Source organism: Megalobrama amblycephala, linkage group LG9 (genome assembly GCF_018812025.1).
Source record: "Megalobrama amblycephala isolate DHTTF-2021 linkage group LG9, ASM1881202v1, whole genome shotgun sequence".
Lineage (NCBI taxonomy): Eukaryota > Metazoa > Chordata > Actinopteri > Cypriniformes > Xenocyprididae > Megalobrama > Megalobrama amblycephala.
In genome coordinates, this window is record NC_063052.1 from 8,515,024 (window position 1) to 8,541,871 (window position 26,848).

Genomic DNA, 26,848 nt, shown 5'->3' on the forward strand with positions numbered 1-26,848 from the left:
CTCACTATTCACGCTCCAAAGTGTGCATTATTTCCAGCAGCCCACAGCACACTTCACTGATTTCACACCGGCATCTGAAGTTAAAAAGCGCATCTCAGATAGTATATATGCTCTGAGCGGTTCACCTTCCTTGAGCGTGCAGGGTTTCACGCCGTATGCAAATAGCGGGTGTTTGACTGGTGTGAAGGGTGAAGAAAAAATAGAAATGTACACAGCTCATCTGCGTTGTCATGGGAATGTCAGAAGCAGAGAGAGCAAGCGAGAAAACCCTGTTAATCTTCGAGCCGAAATCTCCTCAACTGACCGCATTAAACGGAACTCCATTATGGCTGAATAAAAGCTTTCAGCCTCTGCGTCTCACTGGAGATCTATTTAGCTAGTCTGTTTTTGCTTATTTGATTCTGTTTTCTTTTCTGTTTTAAGAGAACCCTATTTACTGGATCCCATTGAAATCTGTTTGTTAGACTCTATGAGTCATTAAGCTTGTTATCTGAACCTCTGCGTTTTATTCTCTTGAGTACATCATCATCATCATCATCTCTTGCGTACGTACATATTGTATGTTCTGATAATTAAGAACTCAAGAGACTGTACTCAAGTACTGAAGCAGATTTAACGATTTAAAGCAGAAGTGTCATTTTTAATTATTATTATTTTTTTTTTTAAATATTCAGAGCTTTATATTCAGAGATTAGATACTGAATGAGCAAGACTACATAATTATAAAACCAACTAGTCAGTGGGTTGTCTGAATGAACTAATCAATTTTAAAGGGACAGTTCAACCAAAAATCACAATTATTTTCTCATTTAATCACCACACCGAACCTCATCCTTCTGTGAAGTACAAAAGAAGATATTGGTCCATACAATGAAAGTCAATGAGCTCCGATGTTGTTTTGGACCCCATTGATTTTCATTGTATGGACAAAAACATTTTTCAAATAGAAATGTAAATGTACTACCTTTTGTGTTCCAGAGACGAATAAGGGTGAGTAAAGGATGACAGAATTTTTTTTTTTTTGTGAATTATTTGGTGAATTTAAATTTTTGACTGACCCTGTTTAAATGTGTTTCTTTGTGGTGTGTATACAGTAAATACTTTAACATATGTTCTAACATTCAAAAATAGCTATACGAAATGCAACACAATGGAAGGAAATGCAGGGGTCACAGGAAACATTTTTAAAAGACTAGTTTTAACTACACACACTGTCTTAAAAAAAAAAAAAGAAAAGAAAAGAAGAGCAATGCTTGTGGTGGGACACTTGACTTACTATCCGGTATTGTGACATAGCGCTTTTCACATACTATATAATAGGAGTCATTATTCTTACAATTCCTTTAGGTGGTGCAAAAATGATACACTTCACCTTTAAATTTCAGTATTTGTGAACCACACAGGCGTGTCTCTTTTACTTGTGGATGTAACTCATCTTGTTAATTGAGTTGCTTAATTGACTACTTCTATTTACCTTTGAGTCTGAATGCAGCCTCTTTAGCATTCATCTCCTAATGCCAGTATAGACTGATAGAGCCAAGTTAATACTGCTGGAGAAGGTTTGCTGACCTGTGTGGGCCCCAGAGAGAGAACTCAGGACACGGGCATGCTGGGTTGGCCCATCGTACACCTCCACAACATCATTTAGCGCAGTCTGGAAGAATGCAAATTGGCTGAACACCACTGCAGAGAGATAAAGAGAGAGAGAATGAAGAGACATAATTGCATAAAAACTATAAAGTATGCAACTAAAACCATGACTGTGCAAATGTTAACTCAATAGTAAAAGACAGAACCTAATCACACCTGTGAACCACCTGTTGTCCTCTCTATACACACCCTGGTGCTTAGTAGAGTAAATTTCCAAATGAGAGCCATAAAAAAGAAACCCTGTGTTGCGACGCTCTCTATCCCGCAGCTGTTCGAAGCCATTATGCCATGCCTACAGAAATTTGTGCCTTAATTAGCTCTGCTTCCACAACGTTTGGCTTGACCCAGAGAAATACAAGCAGGCTAGCATCTGCTAATAAAGACTCTGTAGGAACCCCAAATTGGCTAGATGACCTCCATTTATGGATCAAATAAAAGGGTCCCGTGGTCAAGTAGAAGCTGCTGGGGTTATATGAGGGGATAGCCAAAAATGGGTCCATAGCAAGAGGCTCATACCTCTGAAAGAAAAGCAATACAGATCAAAGTCCCTTTCAAGCAAAGTCAATTCACTCAGCTTCCATATTTGCAACACCTACAGTAGCTACTGTATTTTGGGCATGCAAGTCCAACTCCTAAGTACTTGAAATCATTTTTTTTTTTTTTTTTTTTTTCAGCCAACATGCATGAGTAATCTCAGAGCACTGATGGTTTCTACAGGAACCGAAGTGTCTAATGGCATCTGCAGTGACTACAATTGGTTCTTTTATTTAGGAAGCGTCTTGGTACAGTCTTCTGTGTGGGTTCTACTGATATTTAATATGTGAATGTATTACCTTTAACGCCTCCTCCTAACTAATCCTGACAAAACAAGTACTGAGTGACAAATCAAAGATCGAAGACAAATCAACCAGAACTAAGGACGCACTGAACGATTGGCCACAGATCGGTATCGGCCAATAATCACATTCAATGACTCGAATGCTAGTCACTAAGTTTAGCAGATCTCACGAACCGATTCCAATTTGAAGACGTAAAACACGTGATGAAGTCAAACTTTGGCACCGCAGTCATGTCATCAACAGTTACAAATTTGCCTTTTATGTTCTAAAGAAATGTCACGTGGAGGAACATCAGCAAAAGCATGGCTAAACATTGGGAAACATCTGTTCTTCTTCAGGTCAAGTCATATTTCAGTAAAAAAATATGTTTGCCATCAGTTTCCAGAAGAAAGCGATATCTTTGTCGTACTATTCTTTCAACATTTAAGGGAATTTCACATGGCATCAGCGCTCTTCAATACCACTGATCTCAATGAAGTGAAAAATCAGCATAAGCGTTACACCGATTGAGCCTTGCAAAATGGCGCTCAAATTTAAATGAATTTCAACGCCTTGTTTTATTCATGAATGAATCAGCGTTTTTAAAGCCTATTAGTTGAATGAACAGTTTAATGATGACTCACTCATTGAGACAGTCCCTAACAATGTAACTGCACTAACTGACAGCTTGCAACTATGTTCAGTTTTAAACTCTTGTAGGCTCTTTAATATACCAAGTATCCTAATATGAATAATGTTTTGTGTAAGCTCTGTTTTTAAAGGCCTATTAAAATGTTCATTGTAAAACGAATATTTGTTGGGCTTATTTATTTGAATTGGTAGTTGGTATCGGCTGCAAAGATCCTGATCAGAGCATCCCTAACCAGAACACGTTTTGATTGGAATTTGGACCAATGAGATTGCTCTGAGACTGGTGGAGCTTCTCCAGCATGATACACTGAAAATAGAAACCAAGCAATAGACCAAACGTTGAACAAATGTTGCAGTTCGGAGCTGATAAGGGCACAAATTTAACATGAAAGAGATGTGATTTAACACTTTTTGCCCTTGAGTGCCTAATTCAGACATGGTGTATTTCATTGAATAACATGTTTTCCCATTATATTATACACTTCCTTGATTGTAACGTAAGTTCATGGGTATCTGTGTGTGCAATAGTATGCTTACACATGTGCTTACTTACCATAGTCTTTTGGAACAACAACCGAGTAGAGGCAAGTCCTCCCGCTGCTGTAGTTTCCAGGATAACCAGGGGAGAGCACCACACCCTCCAAGCCCGAATACTGACCACCACATGGAGCTGAGTGAGAAAGACAGCCACAGAAAGAAGGCATTAGAGACTAATTTTCTGTCCTCCCCATCTCCTCTCTGCCGTTCCCTCATTCAGCTGATCTTAAATTACTTTTCTTGTCTGATTCCTGAGCTGCCCTCCAAGATGTCCCTAGTGTTTGCCGAAGTGAAATTGCAATGTGTTCAAAGTATTCCACAAGGTTACATTGCAAAGATGAGCCTTTGCTTATTTCCAGTGGAACAGCAGCAGATGTGACCAACTTACAGAATGTATTTGCAAAGCAGTATTTGCTGAACTTCCATGAAGTTTTTACCTATGCAAACAGGTTTCGGTTTGTTCCAGCCGGGCTTGCCGTCTCCCCCCATGATGCAAGTGAGCGTGGCGTCTCCCTCCAGCGTATAGCCGTTGTCACAGTAATAGGTGACAGTTGCACCCAATTTCAACTCCGTACCAACACGTGTACCATTACGCACCAGGCCTGGTTCAAAGCACGACTCTCTGGGATTTTCTGTTGAGGAAAAGAAACACAAAGTATGGTGAGAGGGATAAAGAAGGAGAGAGAGTGAGAGATGATGATTTATGGCTATTTGTGTAAGACTGATAATCCAGTGCGCACAGGGACCTCTACATACACACGCACTCGCCAAGCACCTAATGTAAGTAAAAATTGGCTTTGGAGAGTAAATAATGTGGAGCCATGTGGCCTTGATTTTATTAGGAACTACAATATAATACATGTTTTAAATCTACAATTCAGTTTCATGACCTGGTACATTCTGACGGGGCAAACATTTTATTATGGATGCTGCTGGTGCAGGTTGAAAAGAACCAATAGCTTGAAATACTACGAAAGGTCAGTACTAGAGTGGATAGGTTTAATTGTTTCTCAAAAGATTCGCAATTGAGACTCCTAACAGCTAAAAACTGAAGAATAAAGACACAGGAGGCTCTTTGTATAAGTGCACTTCAAAGATGCTTCAAATGAGCGCACCCAGATCACCAATTCACAATCCAGAAATATGCTACAGCAACCTACATGCCCCGTGGAGCATAAACAGTGACCCAGGACAGATTAAAAGTGACACTGGGCTAGATCAGGTCTGCTGACTACACAAAACAGTCCATCACCCAGCAGGACATGTGTATGGCGCACACCGCATCCTTTGGCCAAAATTAGAAATCAATCATTCTTACTACACATCTGCATCACACAGCAAAAATTGGGTCGCATGCAGTTCTAGTTGAGATATTACTTCCTAACATAGTTACACCGCATTGTTTGTGCTGATGCCCGTGCCCTTCATGGCCCAATAGCACGCCGAAACGACACAATCTGTTTGCTGGGGCCGCGATCCAGACCGTCCACAACTCAGTTCCTCTTCCTAAACCTGGCTCCTAACAAGATGAGCGTGGAACAAGCAGTAATGAAGAGTGGACCAAAGCCAGCCTCAAAATCTAGCTCAGGTGTCCAGGTGACTGCGTAAGAGTGTGCGTGTCAGCAAGGATGTGTTTGTGAATTTGGACACGACAAATGTTTGAGCTGGCAGGGAACAGTTCGGACGGGCAATGGAGTGAGTATGTGTGTGTTGTGTTTATTTAACTGTTGGTCAAGTGTGCAGAGCCTTGGCCCACATATTGCACCTCGGAGGCCAATCAGACGCGGTTGGGAGTCTGTGAGAAGCTGATTGGTCTGTAAAGAGGTTGACAGCACCTGAAGCTTGTTCCAACAGCAGCAGCATGCACAGATGAACCAACGTGACCCTGTGCCAGACCGTCTATGCTAACACTTCTGTCAGGGTTAAGCTGAAATAAACACACTTTTCGTGTATTTATGACTTGCTTCTACATTATTAGTTTATACTAATTCATTGTGAGGAGACTGGGGTCTGGAACTGGAGCTTTTGAAGTGCCACACACTGTGTCCATCTGCTGCACCAGATTGAGAGAATACTGTTCCTCATTCACCAAGCCCAACAGAGGGTGATCTAAAGAGCACGGACTCTCTCGCTCTGACCACTGCATGCCAGCAATGGCCATCAGTAGGTAGTGTTCTAGTGTGGTTCACTTTAAGTTCATTGACAGAAATGCTAAAAATAAAAAAAATAGAGTAAAAACGTAGCTGCAGTTGTTGTTCTGAAGCATTTGCCTTTCTGTGAATTTCACAGTCAAATAAATAAATACACTACTGTTCAGAATTTTTGGGCTGGTAAGATTTTTTTAAATGTCTCTTCTGCTCACCAAGAAACTATTTATTTGATCAAAATATTGTCAAAACAGTAATATTGCAATTTAATATATATACACTCACCGGCCACTTTATTAGGTACACCTGTTCAACTGCTCGTTAATGCAAATATATAATTAGCCAATCACATGGCAGCAACTAAATGCATTTAGGCATGTAGACATAGCCAAGACGATTTGCTGAAGTTCAAACTGAGCAACAGAACAGGGAAGAAAGTTGATTTAAATGACTTTGAACGTGCCATGGTTGTTGGTGCCAGACGGGCTGGTCTGAGTATTTGCTGATCTACTGGGATTTTCACACACATATCTCTAGGGTTTACAGAGAATGCTCTGAAAAAAAGAAAATATCCAGTTATTTTTGTGGGCAAAAATGCCTTGTTGATACCAGAGGTCAGAGGAGAATGGCAAGACTGGTTTGAGTTGATACAGTAACTCAAATAACCACTCGTTACAACCGAGGTCTGCAGAAGAGCATCTCTGAACGCACAACACATCGAACCTTGAAGCAGATGGGCTACAGCAGCAGAAGACACACCGGTGCCACTCCTGTCAGCTAAGAACAGGAAACTGAGGCTACAATTCGCACAATAGAAGGACAATAGAAGATTGGAAAAATATTGCCTGGTCTGATGAGTCTCGTTTTCTGCTGCACCATTCGGATGGTAGGGTCAGAATATGGCGTAAACAACATGAAAGCGCTTGTTTAATGGTGTGGTGGATATTTTCTTGGCACATTTTGGGCCCCTTAGTACCAACTGAGCATTGATTAAACACCGTCCATCACTTTATGACCAAAGCGTACCCATCCTTTGGTAGCTAATTCTAGCAGGATAACATGCCATGCCACAAAGCTCAAATCATCTCAAACTGGTTTCTGAACATGACAATGAGTTCACTGTACTCAAATGGCCTCCAAAGTCACCAGATGTCAATCCAATGGAGCACCTTTGGGATATGGTGGATGTGGCGAGTACTGATTTTGGACCTTGGTGTGTCTGATTGGACACGTCTGTCATTTCATGAATAAACAAATAAGCCAAAGTGTCATCAGACAAAGTGAGGTCAGCAGGGCGCATACAGGGACAGCAAACTCGCATTTGTTCTCATTTGTGCAGAGCCTTTACTGTGACAGCAAAACATTGATCAAATGGCAGCTTTAGTGAGTGCATTTGGCTTTTCATTTTCATAATTCTTCTCTAGACGACTGCGAGAAGTGCCATGGGTCGATAATTATACGCCACACAAAAGCGAGCAGAAGGGGGTGATCAAGGCAACAGTCAACGTGCTGTTGCAGTACGGTACACTACAAATACCGCAGAACAAAAAGCAAAGAACAAAGACAAATGGAAAATTAGGGTAATTCTGATACCATTATTTGACCAAATTCTCATGCAATACAGGAATAGAAAGTGCCAACAAAATGGGAATGGATGCAAATTATTCCTCCCACCACAAGGGGGGAACATACCAGTGTACTGCAGGACAAATCCATTGCTGCTAAGTGAGGCGTCACTGCGGAAGGCCAGGAACAGTGTGTTGGAGCTGCTCTCAATGCGCTCAGGGACATCCGTGCCATAAAAGCTGCCCAGCAGCGGGCAGAGAGAATCAGGCCCATCATAGACATGCAGGAAGTCGTAGCTCGGCTCTAGACTAAAGCTGACGGGAGGAAGAAACATATATGATATGACTATACACTACCAGTGTTGATATTAACTAAAACTACAGTTTTTTTTTATTATTGAAATAAATATTAAATAAAACAAAATATATATTTTAAATGAAAAACCTAAACTCACAATTAGAAATGTTGCCTTGGCATTTAATTGAAAAAAGGGAAAGTACTAAAATTAAATAAATAAAATTAAAAATTAAAAATAAAAATGAAATAAATATAAATTTTATCTATACACACACATATATAAACTGAATATATATATAAAAAAATGTAAATAAATACTATAATATAGTATATAAATAATACTAAAATAACACTGCAACATCTATGTATTGTAATGGTAATGTAGCTACAATTAACTACAGGAAATGAGGGACTTTAGTCTCAGAAAGCAGTCTTACTGATTGAAAGTGAGTGATATGATGTGGTCCGGCGTTACTGTTACTGTCCAGTCACATTCTCTGCCATGAGGATAGGGCTCTGGGTATTCAGGGGACAGGATCAGTCCACTGGGACCAGTCAGATTCCCTCCACATGGAGCTGCAGTACAAAGGAAGGGGAGAAAAACTCTGGAAAATTCTAAAATGTCTCAAAAAAAACCAAACAAACAAACAAAAAAAACCCCTCAAGGAAATGAATAAAATCTTAAAATGCCATAAATGCCATAACATATTTATTTTATCAAAAAAAAAAACTTAACCCTACTCCTTATCCAGGAAATCAACTGTAAAACGGGGGTCCTCGAATATTTTTGTTGACAATAGGGGGCCTTGGAGTCAAAAAGACTGAGAATCACTAATGTAAAATTCCATTGTAATTCTGATTGAATGAGGTCAACACTTACTGTTTTCACTAAGAGCAAATTTGTAATTTTTTTCTAAAGAATATCATTAAACAATAAAGATTTGTTGATCCAATGTCAGGTATTTTACCTGGAACAAGCAAATATCTCCAGGGTTCGTATTTCACACTCATACTGAGTTTAATTGAAAAAGGCAACCTAATTGTACTATTGTTAGTGTGACTGTTATTATAAAGTGGTTTAAATTCACAAAAGAAACCAAATAACTACGGCCCCTCATGTCCACAAAAATCCTCTTCAGAGAAGTAGTGTGATGAAATCTTTATAATGAAGCTGGTGCAAGAGAATAGATGGTAAACAGCTGGCCAAGTCCAGCGGAAATATTAATAATAATAACGATATCTTTGCTGTACTAATGTACTCCAGATTCATCATCTCATAAATTAGCCCTCTCATGTAGTCAATAATGTGGTGAATATTTTTATGTTCTTATACTTACTGTGTATGATATTAAAATGTATTGTGTGTGTGTGTGTTACATTTAAATTGGGTGCAAACTAAATCAGTGAACTAGGCCTTAAACAAAGACAACTGAAAGGAATTTCAATATGACTTAAATTGCAGCCTTGAGTCTATTTGAATCTAGTTTGCACATAAATGGTTTCTTAATGTGTAACTGTGTTTTCATACCAGTATCACTGAATGTGCACTGTATAACAAAATACTGATACCTTGCTCATTGTATAAAGTGTTTTCTCTAGTTTTAATGTCAAAACACAAACAGTATATTAGCATTAGCATTATTCGCCATTAGCCAAATCACAGCTGTGTCAATATTCATTACAACTGCACTCTCGCTGTGCGACATTGCTTAATTTTAGTGTCTTCCTTTATGCTAATAGGACAGAGTCCACCTTATTTTTCATGAAGCAAGTTTTCTTTGAATGTACAAGACTTCCGATTGATTAGCCGCTATCAGTAAATAACTAAAAGAATAACAAAGTGCAGTGAATGGTAAAACTGAGCAAAAGAAATGTTTAAATGATAATAAATTAAAATAATATGATAAATACCAGTTTGCAAGATGAAGCAGCATAACAGACTGTTTTGTACAGCTAAAATTACTGGAAGCGGCTGACATCGGAAGCCTTACTCATTCAAGATTAAACCGCGCACTCTTACGCTGAAAATATGTTGGATAATGACTACATAAAGATGGAGGGATCACAGTGGAAGTGTTGGTTGAGGATGGGAGTGTTTACATTTCTTAATCTGGCACGCTCATACCAGAACAGGTGGGCGGATCAGGCTGCCAGAAGAAACGGTTGTTGATCTCGGTACAGGTGATCTTGGTCGCCCCCTGTAGGAGGTATCCGGGATCACATTGGAACAGCACATGATCCCCTGGCTCTCTGCTGTCTCCTATGCGAGTGCCATTTGTTGGAATGCCAGGATCATTACAGGAAGTGGCAGTTGAAACTGCAAAAAAATAATAACAGTCACAAAAGTTAATGTAATCAATGGATCACCTTGACTTAATATCCTAGAGTGGCTCCCAACCTCTTTGTCTCCAAGACCCCCCATTTTCAAGGACAATATATGAAGGCCCCCAAAGATATTCATAGAAGTTCTACTGGAATGACGAAGCTGCCCATTTTCAAAACTTATTTACAGAAACTAGGACTGAAAAAATGAAATAAAAAAAAAATGAAATAACTCAAAATAATTATAATTCAAATAATTACATTTAATCATTTAAGAAGTTTCAATAACTGAATGTTTTTCATAATTTAATTTTACAATAATTAATATATATGACCTTTCTAGTCATTTGTAATTACAGATTTTTAAAATATTATTTTGTTTAATCACAAATAGCAATTTCCACCCATTAAAATAATTTAAAGCTTAAAGGAATATCCATTATAAAAGTGGCCATGAGATTTTTACATTTTATTAATTTCTGTAACATTTCTAAACATCAGTCTAAAAATCACAATTCCCTCATATTTCCAGTTTTTTTAAGACCATCTCTGAAGTAAAAATGACAGTTGTTGAGGGAATTAATGAAACATTTTGAATTTTATGCTTTAGCTTATTTTAATTTATCTTCCACCCTTTTCGGAAGTTTGATTGCTTGAGAACCACTGTCCTAGACTGAAAAAAATAGAAAGTCTGATGTCATATGCATAACCATCTAAGTCATCTACTGGCCTACCAGCCATTATGAACTACCAGCCATCAACTACCAGCCATTATGAACATCAACAATAACTGCTGCAAACCTACATATTACCTACACAGTTAGTATCTGTAGCACTTCTGAGTACCCAAATGACAGCTCTAGTCTGCATTCTTCTACACTCACTCATTTATTTATCTAGGCACCTGCAACTTTGTGTTACTCTCTTAAAGATGCCATAACTCAGATGGGTTTTGAAAGTTAAATGGGATGCTTTGGAAGTGAAATAACATGGCATTGATTCATAATGGCATATATTTTTACTCTTTTTGTGAAACCTTTAATGTTGTTCTTTGGGTCTCTAAAGTATCATGCGAGAAATCACGATTCTCTGGTTGGAGTGATGGCTGATGGAGGTGGACGGGGATGGTTACCCTGGATACAGGCTGACAGCAGACAGAAGCACATAAACCTTGGCTTAACGGGTTTCATTTATTGTCAGTGGAGAGGTTGCGTCTGCTGGGCTGTGCTACAGGGTGGGTGCTGTCGGAGGCTTTAGGTGACACTCTTTTTTTTGTTTACTGTACTAAAGCATATAAATATCATAATATGTTCACAGAGATTTAGGAAACATGCTAAGTTCGAATACTTGTGTCCTGCTACAGCAAGTTCATTTAATTTTCAAATTAAGCTACTTTGAAATGTGCGTTCTGGGTCAGAATGTCTGTTTTTGTTTTTCTCCAATTCTCCAATATTTTGAATTTGGACTGCAGTACCCATTTAAAACGCTAGCTGTCAATATTACATACTGCACCTTTAAGGTATATATATATATATATCTTTTTTTTTCCCATTCAGTAAGACATAAGCATAAACTACAATTGAAGTACATTTATCAAACAAATTTCTAGATATTAACCAAAAAGCATGATACTGAATAATGCTCAGATTATTATCTTCCAAAACTGCTAATCGCCCTATACATTTAATCAAAAGAGCAACAGTCTCTTGGAACACATGGAAAGAAAACACCTTTTTTTTTTTTACATTTTGTTTTTGCAATATTCTGGTTTTTGCAACCCAGATAAATATAAGCGTGCAACCGCCCACTTTACAGCGACCTTGTTCTGAAAGATTTCAGTTCATATTCTGCATTGACATTAAAAAAGTAATAATAAAAAATAAAATAATAATAATAAAGGTGTTCAAGCCTTGAACCAAATCAAATAGCTCCATGATGAATCACAACAATTTGATTCAATGCACAAGAAAAAAAAAAAAAAAAAAAAAAAAAGGATGTACTTCATATCTGAGGGAATGAACTATTTAATCCTTTAAAGCATCTACAAGGACTGTGAATTCTGTAATCAAACAATCTACGCTTGATCGCTGGTGAAAGTGTGGAGCTGTGAAGCGGAATGAGAGTGAATGGAGTAAAACACATACCCGAGAACTGCAGAGCGAAACCCTGCTTGCTGGTAAAGAAGTCAGTTGTGAACTGCAGGCTGACAGAGTTAAAGGTGCTGTGAAGGTCTGGAGGAAGAGTAGAGCCACTCAGCTCTCTCAGGAGCACACCTCCGTCCTGAGGCCCATCCCAGATCCGCAAAACATCGTGCACCTCTTCTGTGTGAAAGACCAGGAAATGCAACCTGTGGAGTTACACGAACAAACATAACATTAGACAGTTTAGATTAAAGAAGCTAATAGTTGGATGGAAGAGAGAAAAAGTGAGAAAGCAATCACATCTACAGTATTTGGCACCAAGGGGAAAGAGAAGTAATTGGAATCACGGTGTTAATTTGTACATTTTCACAGGTTTCCACTAGTTATATAATAATAATTTGTTCTAAGAGAGATATGGTTAATTTGGAGTTGCCAGACCAGGAAATTAGCACTTGGATAGTACTTAATATTAGAAGGATATGAAAGTGAGAGACAGACAGAGAAGAGATAAAGAGAAAAAATAAGACTCAAAAGTAAGTGAAAATTAGTCGACTGACGCCTGCAAAATTTCATTTACGGGTAATACATATAAACAAGAATATTAATGAATGAGAGAAAATATCTTTTTCAGCTATAAGGTGGAACATGCAGCAATTAAAATCATTAACCTTTAAGAAACAGAAATTAAATAAGGACTTTAGGAAGTGATTCATGAAAGAGACACTTCCAATCTGAGGGAAATGTACTTGTTTTCTGGAACCTAAATGCCAGAACCAGATTACTTTACTAATGCACGAGGAACTGTATACATAACTAACAAAGTGCTCTCTACAGATAATTATAACAGATTGTCTCTACAGAAATGGCTCTGTATATTGTTGCTGCAGGTACTGCAATAAGGGGACATTAGGAAAATAGATTTTTTTTCACCTCTTGAGAAAAGTCTACTGCATTATGATGCACACTAAAGAAAAATTTATTTTTCTAATTAGAGAAATGTACAACCAGAAACAAAAATCCAAATGACAAAATAAAACAAGGGCCAAAAAGCACGAAATCAAAAAGCACAATAAATTAAATTAGAGTTTTAGAATTTTTGGAACATCTGTACTGCATTAAATAAATTCAAGCTGGTTATTCTAAAACCCAACATGCTTCAGAAGTAGGTCACTTTTCTCACACTGATCTTTAAAAATGGAAATACATTTGTCCCAAATAATTTATTAGACATTTGTGTGCAGAGCAATCTGTGGAACACTTTGCAACTACATGTCAACTACCAGTCACTACGACCAGTAGACTGTCTGTTTAATATCTGCTAACACTGTATGTTGATGGTCCACCAACAGACATTCTACTGACTATTAGGAACTTGCGAGTCAACGTACATGTTACATGTCAACTTACTCTATTAACCCTAACCTAACAGTCACTGTATCATTTACAAAATGCTTTAAAGGAGATTCAAGAAAATAAAACCTTTTTTGTAGAACAATACAGACATTTTAAACAAAACTTGTTACACATAAGTTCATATAAACCAATCTCAGTGTGACTGGAACGATTTGTAAGAGTTAAATCATCAACAGTTAGCAATTTGAAAGGAAATTATGTAAATGATGTCAGGAGCCTGCTTTTAAGAAACTGAAGTAAAAGCCCTCAACCAAGGAGGCGGCAGAGAACTTTGTCACACATACAAAACACAAAAGCTCATTAACACAGACCATGCTTCATTAACGCAGAATCAAAAAAAAAAAAAAAAAAGAGAGAGAGAGAGAGAGAGAAAAAAAAGGGTATTTTCTGCAAAATAAACAGGAAGAGACAATGGGTCGAGTACAGCAATTCCATGAATTACCGCAGGTCAATGCTAAGTGAGCAAGAAAAAGAGATCATGTGTAAAAGCTGACCGTATCCGTCATGGTTCACAAGCCTTTTACACATGGGTGACTTCAGGGGCGGTATGAAAAGTATTGATGTCTCAAAAGCCAAGTTAGATACTTATTTCTTAAAAACAAACATGTACCCCATGACCCCAGTTATGTCCATCAAAAGCTGTTGTATTTAAAATGCAATCCTCTCATTTATAAACGACTGCTGTTGGAATGAAAATAACTAATTGTTGTAGGCCAGTGGTTCCCAAAATTGTCCTGAAGGACCCCCAGCACTGCACATTTTGTATGTCGCCCTTATCTGACACACCTACTTCAGGGCCGTTTCTCAAAACCAAGTTCGCAAACTTCGGACTCGTGTCCTTGATAGTTAGGACTTGGCAAGTTCGACTCAGGAGAACGAACTCCCGTGGACGGGAGAACACAAGTCCGGTGATTCTGCAAATGGAACAGCAGCGTTCTTGATAACGTCACTCAGCTCGCTCTGGCTTCTCTGGTTATCTCTTTATGTATATTTTAGCCAACAATAAAACGAAATTTGTTATAAAACACCACTCTGCCTCTTTTCGTTTTATTTAAAAAAACAAACAAAAACATATTAATAGTCTCAGGCAACGAGTGATTGATTATCTGCAGTGTGTATATATTTATAACAAAACGAAATATTAAACAACCCTGCCTCTTTTCGTATATATTTCAAAAATATTAAATGTAATACTATTTGTGCATACTCTGATTAACTTCACTGTAATAAAATGAAATAGGCTATAACATAAAACAAAACCATGTCTCTATTTGTTTTATGTCAGTTTTAATGATCAATAATAGCCATTATAAAAGGTAAGAATATACAATAAGAAATAAAGCAAACAATTCAGTCAAGTGTACAAAATCAGCGCTTTAGTAGGATACAAAAGTTAAATAGCCATATATAAAGTTATGAAACGTCACGTTGCCCTCAGCCAAAATGGAGCTAGCGGCAAACGTCAGAAGGACTAGCCGAGGTAAGGCTGCTCTTGGCTGGGCACATGAGCGCTGAGCGTCCGGTGATCGCCTGGATCTCACAACTCCGACAACGTCAGATCAAATTGTCAGAAAGGCGCAATCTTTATCAATAAACCACAAATTTGAGCTTTAAACCAGCACATTCTCGCCTGAAAAACTCTTAAAACTACATATCATGACATAAAAACAGTAATATGTTTAAATTATGCGGGGTTTCTCCTTTACTATTGACGCTTGCTGGTTAGTGCGAGATGCATTCTGGGATACTCAAGTCTGCACAAGTCACCTCTCGATGCATCCTCGATAAAAGGGGCGGATCAAGAACACATCCGGGAATTTGAACTGAACTTGGCTAGTTGCGAACTTTGAATTGGAACAGTACTTGGACAGCGACTGATGACGTTTCACAAGTCCACGAGAGCACAAGTACAGACAAGTACGCATATTGAGAAACCGCCCAGGTCTTGCAGTTTCTACTGATGAGCTGGTGAGTTGAATCAGGTGTGTTAGATGAGAGAGATATCCAAAATGTGCAGTGGTGGGGGTCCTCCAGGTCCAGGACAGGTTTGGGAACCACTGTTGTAGGCTATACGTGTGTAGTTTTCCACTGAATTGTTGCCATGACAGCGCATACATACCAGCAGCAAAACACCTTGGCTTACTGTAATTCACGTAAGTGAATTAGCAGAGCTTCCCCTGGTTTCCACCTCTTTCTGTGTGTGTGTTTCTTCACCCATAAAGATGTGAGTGGGAAGTATTTCTAAATCCCAGTTTCAATTTTAAATTGTGTGGGTTTTAGGATTTAAAAAATCCATCTATTCAGTATGAAAGAAACACATAAACACAATATACAGCAACAGTGCGAACTACAGGTATTTCACTCTGCACAAAGTCTGGGTGTGAAATGAAAGAGACCAACAGTTATTTATAGCTGCGTATACACTAAAGAAAGGCCCTGCATCGTAAAGCCCCGATTACACCGACACCAACAAAGCAGCGGGAACTCATTCATTTTCAATGAGTCAGTGATTTCCACTGACAAGAAAGACAGGATTCAGTGGCAACACAATGTGGTAAAGTTTGTATGAGAAAAGTTTATGCAAATTAGTATATATATATCAGAGGTTGCGTTAGACTTTAACATTGTCCGTCATTTTGACGGACAGGGTCGTAAAAAATCCGTCATAATCTATTATTACCCGTCATTTTAATGTTCATCTTGAAATTAAAATAACACATTTAATTGCTTTTATTTTTGTTCACATTTGAACAAAAATAAAAGCAATTAAATGTGTTATTATAATTAAAATATGAAAATTAAAATGACGGGTCAGACATTATTTTGACCACTTCATTAAGTTTTGTTTTGTAGAAAGTCTTTCTTTAAAGTGAATTTCGTTTTGTAAAAATTTTATTTTAATTTTAATAAATGTTTCATTAACCAATTGCCTGGATGTAATAAATAAGAAGCAAATATAGCAGACAATATAATCATGACATGGAGGCGCGGGCGCGATCACTGGCACGTGAACTGGAGCGCGTCTTATAGGCTAAATGAACCGAAACTCAGCGGCTGCTTGCCTCGCAGACATAAGAAAAATATCTATAGAAAGCTTGAAATATCTACTTTAACGAAAACTAAATAATTCATACCGAAAAGAAATAGGCTACACTGATTATGTAGACTAAACCGTATGAAGTGCATTCTCTTTCTAGGCGCTTGCACTATGAGGAGATTATGAGAGTCAGTAATGTCAACTTCATCTTTGCAACCGACAATGATTCAGAAAACATTACTTTATTAATAAACAATTAAAATGTCTTCTTGCTGTTTTGGTCACATTCATAAGACCAGTATTGATTCGTAAATCCCATTGGATCTTTTGGTAGGCTATATGCTGTTTTCAGTTGATGAATAAACTAGTGTGCCTCCCATCCAATAGGCCTAAATCGCAATAGGCTTAAAGCTTTGTGTTGCTTTTGATATGGAACAAAGTCTCAGATTTCAAATTCTGTCCATTTCATTGAGAAATTCAAGCAATAAATACAGTTTTGGCGCTCTTTAATGTGGCGTGATAGATTAGTTGTAGCTTCTGGGTACTCGCCTGTGCGTTATCAAACGCATAGCAAAAGATTCGTGCCAGTTTAATTTTTGTTCTGGATCTAGTGCTCTGCTGCTACATTGGAGCGCACTCGCCACCAACTGGACAGGGGTGGGAATTACAGTTACAATTTACAATATATATCACCCTCAGTGTAATCTGTCAACGTGACGGACGGCCTTCAGATTTTTCCGTCATTGATAAAAAAATTCCGTCAATGACGGATAATTTTCGGTTAACGCGACCTCTGATATATATATATATATATATATATATATATATATATATACGTTAACGCTAACGCTATATCAACGTTAACGCTTGCGATTAATTCAAAACCCTTAACGTGTTAAAATATTTTAACTCATATTTAACACAAAAAAAAAAAAAAAAAAAAAAATACGGAAGCATTGAAATTGCGTCATAACGTTCGGTTCTCCACCCACGGTTCGACACACACTTGCAACGCGGTTCATCCCAAATCTGATGACGCATTTATAATAGGGTTTGTTGAAAACAACGTGCAAAACAGACTGACGGATTGGGCTAATGTATGTTTCAGTCGATGGATGTGCATTCTGGTTTCCCAATACATTACAACAGCGATGATCAAAAGAACATGGGCAAAACAGTCACTCTTCGTAAACAAACGTTCAATGACGTGCCGAATACTCTATGACCGGTCATTTAAGCCGTCATCACCCGGGTGTTGATAGCGCACGAGAGCAGGTGAGACCTGAACATCTCACGTTGCTATCTTTGTTTAAACTAAACTCTTTAAACCATGACAATTTAAACATTCATCCTTAAGACGCGAAAGAGAGCTTGCGCGCTCTGTGAGGAGATCTGTGTGTGCGCTCATTCGAAGCGCGTTCATGGAGAGCTGCGTCACAGCGCGCAATATTCTCGCGCAAATTCTCTTTCAAGTCCTGCACCTAAAGGGACAAATTCACACAAAAATTATGTCAACGTTCCCATCTTAGCGAGTATCCTAAAAAACATAGTAGGTTATGTCTTAAGAGAAAAACGAGACAGACAGCGCATGTGTATCAGTCTCAGTGTACTGGATCTTTGAATTATGTCTTAAAGGGACAGCAGTCTAATATTTCTGCTTTGTGTGTTTAATGTTAATCAAAAGACAAACGTCGAAGAAATCACTCTTGACTGAATAGCTTCTGTAACTTAATGTTTCATCTTTATTTAATTATTCAAATTAATTATTCAAATGTGTGTGTGTGTGTGTGTAGACAGTGACCAACATAGTGACCAGCTATAACATCACAATCAGTGTTAAGGGGGCTTAAGAGAGAGAGACAGGAGGAGGCAGCGAGACAGGCAGAAAGAGCAACATTATTCAATCCAGAAGTTCTAAATGAGATTAATCAGCCTACAGCCAGAGTGCTATTACAAATCTGATAAAGAACCAAATTATTCCATCCCCCTCCACTCATTTGGCAACCCAAAGTTTTACCACACACACACTGTTGCTTTCTGTGAGGAAACGAGCACTTCAGAAAACCCCTCAGACTCCAACATCCACCGCATCACTGCCGACAGGACATATCTGTGTCATGCTAATGATAAAGCGCTAATCTACGCAAGTGGCGGCTGGTTTCTCAAGGGAAAGCAGGCACACAATGATGCGCCCATTCCGTTAGTGCCAGCCAGCTTCCTCTTTAACTGCAAGATGCTAAAGCAGGTGTTACGTGCAGTTGATGGAATCAGCTTGTGTTGTATTTTGGATGCTGGTCTATTGGTGTCGCCAACAAGCTTCTATGTCAATGAGCTAATCTAGCACCAAATCAACAATATCCATCATAAACCAGCCTGAAGTGTCACATCTTTTAAAATACATTTTTATATTCTCATTCTCACCTTTTTATATTCTCAAAAAAAAAAAAAAAAAAAAAACCCTGCTTAAATCAGTTGAAACTCATCCAAAACCCCTCTAAAACTCCAGCGGACAAATAAATAAGTAAAAATAATAATAAAATACAACAAAAAAAAAATAAATAAATAAAAAAAAAAATATAAATATATATATATATATATATATATATATATATATATATATATATATATATATATATATATATAAAAAATCCAGACGTGGAGATGTGTCTATTGCCTTGGCAACTATGGAAATAAATTTGAAGTATTAAAATTAAAAATAAAATATAAATATAATAGCACAATTACACTTACTAAAACTAAATAAATAAATAAAACTGAAAATATAAAAATAAAACTAATTCAAAATATTATTCAATTACATTAGTACTCTATCCTGCTCAAAAAAGATCAATTTAGTTACATTTTCAAGCTGGTGAAAATGTTTCATTTTTGATGGTCATTAGTTTGAATACAGAAGATCAATGCACAGTTAAACTTTGCTCACAGAATTATTTCATCTTCACATACTCTTTATTTATGTTTAATTCTTAATCAGACTAGAACCGATTCTGTGCGGATTCAGGCTGCTTTATGATGGCTAAACCAGACTGAGCCAGTATGGGATAGTTCAACCCCCTCAAAAAAAAATCACCATTTATTTACTCTTGTGTCTCAATTCTGCGGAGCACAAAAGGCAATATTTTAAAGAAATATATCTCAACTGTCTGTGTCAACACATTGAATACTTTCATTGTATAGACATTACTGAGACATCTTCCAAAACCTTTTTTTTTCCAAAAACTTATTTGTGTTCCACAGAAAAAAGGAAGTCAAACAGGTTTGGAATGACATAAGGCTGCGGAAATGGGATAAACTATCCTTTTAAGTTAAGAAAGAAAACCCATAAGAAACCCTCAGTACTGTTCCAAATTTTAACTAGTTTTTCTTAACATAAGGGGTTTCCTTGAACTCGGCACTGGTCGTGATGTTCAGCTAATAACCCTCAGTCTCAGGTCTTTGAGGAAGGAGAGAGGTACGGATATTGAGTGGAGAACGAGGGTCTTGCCTGAACAAACATCATACTGGTACAGCTAATCCATACGCCACTATCGTTAACTAATCCTCATGTTCATTTTTTATTTATTGAAATGCGTTTTACTCTTTCGCCTATCCTTTCCTGTTTCTCTCTCTACTGCTCTACAACTCTTTCATGTAATCCTCGCTGATGGGATGGCGGTCGGTAGGGTTGTGGGGAGCGTTGGCAGGAGAGTGGGTGGTTACAGTCTGTCAGATTTGCATGTTAAATACAAAGGGGAAAGCGGAGGGAGATGAAAGACTAAACCCCACAAGGTTTGATCTGTTCCCCTCAAACCACGCAAAATGTAGAGGTCAACTGCATCTCGTGATGGAAAAAATACTTTTGATCTCAACAGAGGTCATCCACAACCTCATTTACTCGCTTTATTCTTTTTCAAAAGCAACTACTTACTCAAAAACAAGCATAAGACTGAGCCAAGACTCCTGTCCTTCCAAATTAAACAACTAAGACCACAATTTTCAAGTTGGGCACAAGAGGTAAGCAAAGTGTTGCATGAATCTTTAAGAAACAAAGCGGTTCAATTAGATGTCAAAGGAAGTGCCAAAGAGAGGGAGAAGGAGAGGAAGAAAGGCGAATGGAGAGGAGAGTTGTGTCATATGAATACCAAACAGCGCTGCTACCCCGGGAGTCTCGCCCGTGTTCCTGCTGCAATGACTTGGCAGACAGGGAGCGACGTGAGGTTTGTGAATGCATGTCTGTGGATGCATTTATTTGTTTATTCGTCTAACCAGGCAAGTCACTTGAGAACAAAATCTACATGGACGATATAGCAAGGCCGGTGTTCATTATTCTGAAGGGAATGGAAAAAGCGAGTAAATAATAAAATAATGAAAAGCACATTTGAAAACATACAAGACATTAAAAAAAAACAAGATATTAACATAAATAAGATGGCAATCTGTGAAAGCATGAGATGAATATCTAATGATTGTTAAGAACGTGAGAAGCATTTGCAGGTGTTTGTGAAAATGTCCATGATAAGTGTACTTGAGAAATTTATAGTTTCTTGAAACTCATTCGAGTCACTTCTTGAATATTAAGCAACCAGTGACGGATCTGGTGTATCGAGAGAAAAATCAGGTAATGTAGCATTTTTGTAAATAATGTGTGGACAGTAGGTTTAGAGATGGAGATGTCCTGTACTAAGAAAACACCAGTGCTTACTAGTTGGCAAAGATCAGAGCTGCTTTTGTGTAAAGGCTGTTATGTGTGAAGCAAGACAAATAGAAGCACATCACAATTCAGTATTAAAGTAAATGCAAAATATCTGAATTGAATCACAATTATGACAATATGCCTATAATTCAAGAAAGAAGACCAATCACAATATTTTTACTAGTGGGTGCAGGACACTATAGTTCATTTATGTAAGTGAGGATAGCAAAATAAAGTAAACTGTGACATATTATACCCAAAAATTCTTCATACAGTGGACTACCAGTAAAACTGATAAAAATTTGGAACCAAAAATTATTCAGACACTTTGACCTGACCATGTTTTGCTTAAGGGTGCTTTCACACCTGCCTCATTTAGTTCGGTTGAATCGTACCAGAGTTCGTTTCCCCCTTTGGTGCGGTTCGTTTGGGCAGGTGTGAAAGCAGTAATCGCACTCGGGTGCGCACCAAAAGCGGACCAAACAAGCGTACCGAGACCTGCTTGAAGAGGTGGTCTCGGTACGCTTTCAAACGAACTCTGGAGCGGTTCGCTTGAGATGTGAAAGCAATCCGACCCAGTTAACGGACCAACGAACCATATGATATCATTTTCATAACGGAAAATGTGATATAAAAAGCAGTAATGTCTGATTCTGTGAGTGAGCACATTATTTACCATATCTGAAAACCAACGAGCGCCTCTGTTGTGTAATTACACTTCTCCGTGCGAGAATGCTGTCCCGACGAAGTCTCAATTCCCGCTCTGCTTCATTATAAAATTCAGATGGTCTCTCTCGACAGACACACGGACAACAGGTCGCCTACTAGACAGCGCTGGGAAATCCAGAGACGGAGAGAAAGAGAAAGAGCGCGCGTTTGAATTTGCCGCAGCAAATATGAATGGAGTATATAATTTAACAGCGGGAGAGACGGCTACATTTAAAAGTGTTTGTGTGTGTCTCGGCAGTTACAAATAAAGCCAAAATAAGCTCATGGAGCTAGCTTGTCAATAATTATTTTGATGGATGACGCAGCGGAAACCAATGAGAGGACAGTTTTACTCGCATGTGACTTGGCTCAACGCATTTTGGTACGCTTTGAAATGTTGCTATGTGAAAGCAAACCGAACCAAGAAGAAAATGCAACATTGTAACAAATTTAGTCCCTGTTTCGGAACAAAACAAGCGATCCATAGGTGTGAAAACACCCTAAGTGTTATTCTGACACAGTTTAACTCTGAGATCTTGTCATTTTGTAGTGAATAAACGGTATTAATGAATGAAATGTTCAAGGTGTCTGAATACATTTTGGTTTGATATAGAGCACAATTTGTTTGTCGTGGATCTCTAATTGGTAGAATCTTTTTGCAGAATCATGGATAATTTAATTTTACCACCAGGAATTACACTGTTAAACACAATTATTTTGAAGACAAGTTAAGTAATGTGGGATGATGTGGGATGATGGTTTCAGTTAAAGCATATAGCATTGATTAACTCACAGTAGGTCTGTTTTGTCTGTTTTAACATTGAAGAATTGATTTGTAGATTTGTATATAAATCAGTTTCCCTACAGATTAATTGAATTTCTACTTTCAGAACCCGCACTCTATTACAATGATGCCATCACTTGCGGTAAGATCATTGTGAGTCCACAGGAGATTCCGAAGAAGGAAACAAAATGATGTCAGAATATCAATACAGTGCTGCCTTGCAATCACTGCAATGATGGTTCTCATCTCTCACGGCAGCAGAGTATAGAACATAAAGCTACTCAAGGGCACCTTTATACACATATCTGTGCAGGACATATCCCTTATGGGTATGACTGCAATTTGGATTATTAAGCTATTTGATTGAAGGAGAGGACAAGTTTTGATTGTGGTTAAAAAAAAAGACAGATTCAGTCCCAGAGCATGACCTGTTTGTCTAAGAACCAGGCTGTCCATTTTAATGAACTGGAATAGAGAAAGTGATTCATTTATTGCATCATTCATGTTGCTCGAAGCAGTTTTTCCAGGGCAGTGAAAGTCTGAGAGAAGATAGTTTCAAAAGGTCTCAAGGTCAAGGCCACAAAATCAACGCTCAAACTCATTTAGCATCTTCAAATCCAGAAAGACGTCCTTGGACAACAAACTTTATCAGAGAGGCCATGTTTGTTGGCTAGCTTCACCAGTTAAATTCTGCTGATGAATAGTACGGCTATGTTAGACCTGCTAGATCAGCACCAAACCAACAATAACCAGCACAAAACTGCCTAGAAATTCATGTTAGTCTAGCATTTGTCTAGTAATAAATAAATAAAAACAGACTGTAATTCATTATATAACATGAAAATTTAAGTACATAAATAAATAAAAAACTTAATTTAGAGAAGAGTGGGTGGAACTAGCTGATGCATTAATGATTAGTTATCTTTATCTGCAGTGTTGGCAGATTGTACAAGTGTAAGAAGCAGTTCTCAGTCTGATTCAGCAGATATGAGGTCCTGGCCACCTTAAAAACAAGTGCACAGCACTTTCTAACCACAATGCACGGTATCCTCCCTTCAGCGCTGTCAGCCATCCCCACTGCAAAGTGCTCCCCAGAGAACACCGGCAGGAGAGCCATCCGGGTGTTTATCATCAGATTATTCTCGGTGCGCGTGAGCACATTTCCTCCATTTAGCAAAGTATTGGATTTTGGGGTACATTAACCTTTTAGAAAAATTGTGAGTTTCAAACTTTGACAGTTTGTATATTGAGAGTAATGACCAAGCAGACATTGCAAGTGAGACGGCACAATTTCACAGCTCATTAAAAATTAGCCTCATTAATTGATTGATCAACTCTAGACTCTTGGGGGGTCTGTCTCTCCCCTGTGCCTGTCCAACCTTCTGATAAAAAAAGCAACCGATCAGATCATTTATGCACGGGCATTCTAACCACTTGCCTATGCTTGCACATCCGGGGGGCAATTACAATGAGGAGAAATATATATATATATATATATATATATATATATATATATATATATATATACACACATACACACATATATATATTCCAGCCCTGCCTTTACTCCAAAAACAATTTCCACGCTTGTCCAGGCTGGTTTATGCTGGTGTGGTGCTGGTCTAGCTAATGGAACAACATAATGATGATGTTCATTAGCATCTTGGCTGGTCAAGCTGGTCGATGTTGCTGATTAAGCTACTAAAGAAGCACACAATCATGCCAGTGGTTCTGGAGGCAGGACTATTATTCCTGGCACACACCACATGAATAAATAATGCAAAAAAAAACAAACAAAAAAACAAACAAACAAACAAACAAAAACAAACTGTTGTTCTGTATTATTTGCACTGGTTTTGTTGTTGCTTTTGAATTTATGTGTCATGTGATATGACTGCAACCCTGTCCTTAAATATGATGTTAAGCATCCCGCAAGCCAAGACATATTGACATTTTTGTACCCTGAGCTTCCAAGACTATTGTTAGCCAGGCAACCATTACATGAATTAAAAGCAGAATACCCTACTGACAAACCAACAACTTTCCCACTGTGATATTCATTTTGTATCTAGCATTATTGTTAATGTGTGAGACATATTCATTCTAAAAGTGAGACCTGTGAGTTTCAGTGAGAAGTGTTTTCAAAAATAGGGAAGAAAAAAACAACAACAAAAAAATCTAAACTGTAATAACCCTGCACAATAACCCATTTAAATTTGCCATAATCAATTTTTATAATAATATTAATAAAAATAAATACATAAAAATAAATAAATAAATAAATTAAAAAATATGTAATTGTATACAATATTAGTTACAGTCATAAAATTTTGATTGAATAGTCCAGTCGTCAACCTAGGTGACTTCTCTTCTGGTTCAACGGGAAAAAATGATTGCAAGAGAACAAATGGAGAGAAGTGCGACGACAATGAATTGAACAAGCCAAGAAAAAGGAAAGAAAAAAAAAAAAGAGAAGAAATGTGTGTAAACTTTGACAAGATGGGATGGGAACAAGAAGAGAACAGGGCTAATTTATGACTTGAAGGATTTAGAGGAAGAGAAAAAGAGGTTGATAAAACAGCAGAATAGGGAAGAGGGACCCCAGCTTCCGTTAATTCCTCAGATTTCTTTCGTGACTGCAGATGAGCCATGAGTGTGACAGTACGATCCTTTGAGCTGCGACACGAATGTTCCAAACCGGCTCTGGAACAGCAGGCTTAACCGATGTCTAATCCCACGTGGATGAGAACATTTGGGGGTAGGCAGTATATCTTTCTGTGTGTGTGTGTGTATGTGTGTGTGAGTGAGTGTGCGTGTGAAGTGGCTGCTAAAAGTAATTATCACCTTTGCCAAACAAAGGCATCTCAGACGTGGAGATGTGTCTGTGATGAAAGAATGATGAAATATCGCCTGCACCCCCTGCCTCATGAAACCCCAAAGTGTGTCCCTGCCCGTCAACATCCTGCCACATCATACAACCATCCCAGTCCACCCTTACACATCCTTTTATGTCTCCACACACAAGACTTTTCCATCAGCCCCTCTGGATAAGGAAGTCCACCAGGACAGGACAGCTGGAGCTGGGCGGTATCACAGCATACACCCTATGACAGTACAAATGTATCTCCTATTATAAAGAGATATAAAGCACTTATACTGAGGTATATCTAATTAAAAAAAAAAAAAATACATCAAACTGTAAAATATAGCACACACTCCAAAGTGCGTTGCAGATGGCACTTGCAGTGTATACAACTTTAATAATTAAAAAGATTAGCAATTTCAGTTTGACACATCATATAATACTGCAGCATAAAAAAGAGAATTTTATAGACTTACTGTATATAATCTATTTCATATTCAGCAAGAATGCATTAAATTGATAAAAAGTGACTGAAGACAATATTTCTAAACCAACCCCAGAGTTTTTAAAGGTAGTTTATGTGTTTATATATAATATAATAATACAATTTGTAGATTTATTACTTAAAAGGAAGTGTTTCATAATATATGCCATTACTGTGGCACAAAATTACTGTTATATAAGGGTTGATTTTGGTCATACACCACACCAGTCTATCCCTAAGGACATAATCTCAATCCCATTGCATTGCAAATGATCCTGAATAATTGATTGCTTGAGATGAGATCAAAGAAATGTATGTGCATACCTTACACTGGGGAACTAGGTCTGAGACTGGAAGGTACCCAATCTATTAATTATACTGTGCCTGTGGAAGGGGATCTCATAATAACACTAAGCACAGACATACAGGAAGAGGATAAACACAGACACATTCTAACACCGCATTACATGACCTGCGATACTCATATGTGTTCATATAGTTGTACTAGATATATTTAAATAAACAGCACATCACACACAAATGCACAGTAACAGCTGTTTAGTGTTGACAAACAGCCTTTTTTTGGAAATAATTTCTGCTGCTTGCAGAATGAAGTATTGGAACATGATTTCCAACTAATATGATTTTAAATAACTCACACACTACTCTCAAGTTTAGACATGTTTACTTAGCTAACACGTTTCGGTGGTAAACACTTCGGATGTCTTCATGTTGTA

At 37.9% G+C, this 26,848-nt stretch overlaps 1 protein-coding gene across 5 annotated transcripts in view; it reads right to left on the reverse strand.

Moving 5' to 3' along the window:
• csmd2 (CUB and Sushi multiple domains 2) overlaps nucleotides 1-26,848 on the reverse strand; it is a 320,658-nt gene that overhangs the window by 73,843 nt on the left and 219,967 nt on the right. For all 5 annotated transcript variants that reach the window (XR_007186350.1, XM_048201499.1, XM_048201498.1 and 2 more), the window contains 7 exons: nucleotides 12,133-12,335; nucleotides 9,792-9,983; nucleotides 8,104-8,242; nucleotides 7,496-7,683; nucleotides 4,094-4,288; nucleotides 3,673-3,789; nucleotides 1,570-1,683 (listed from right to left, as the gene is read on the reverse strand). Coding sequence is in view for 4 of the 5 variants with exons in the window: in XM_048201499.1 (XP_048057456.1) it covers nucleotides 1,570-1,683; nucleotides 3,673-3,789; nucleotides 4,094-4,288; nucleotides 7,496-7,683; nucleotides 8,104-8,242; nucleotides 9,792-9,983; nucleotides 12,133-12,335 (1,148 nt within the window). In the remaining variant the exon portion in view is untranslated. The remainder of the gene's footprint in view (nucleotides 1-1,569; nucleotides 1,684-3,672; nucleotides 3,790-4,093; nucleotides 4,289-7,495; nucleotides 7,684-8,103; nucleotides 8,243-9,791; nucleotides 9,984-12,132; nucleotides 12,336-26,848) is intronic.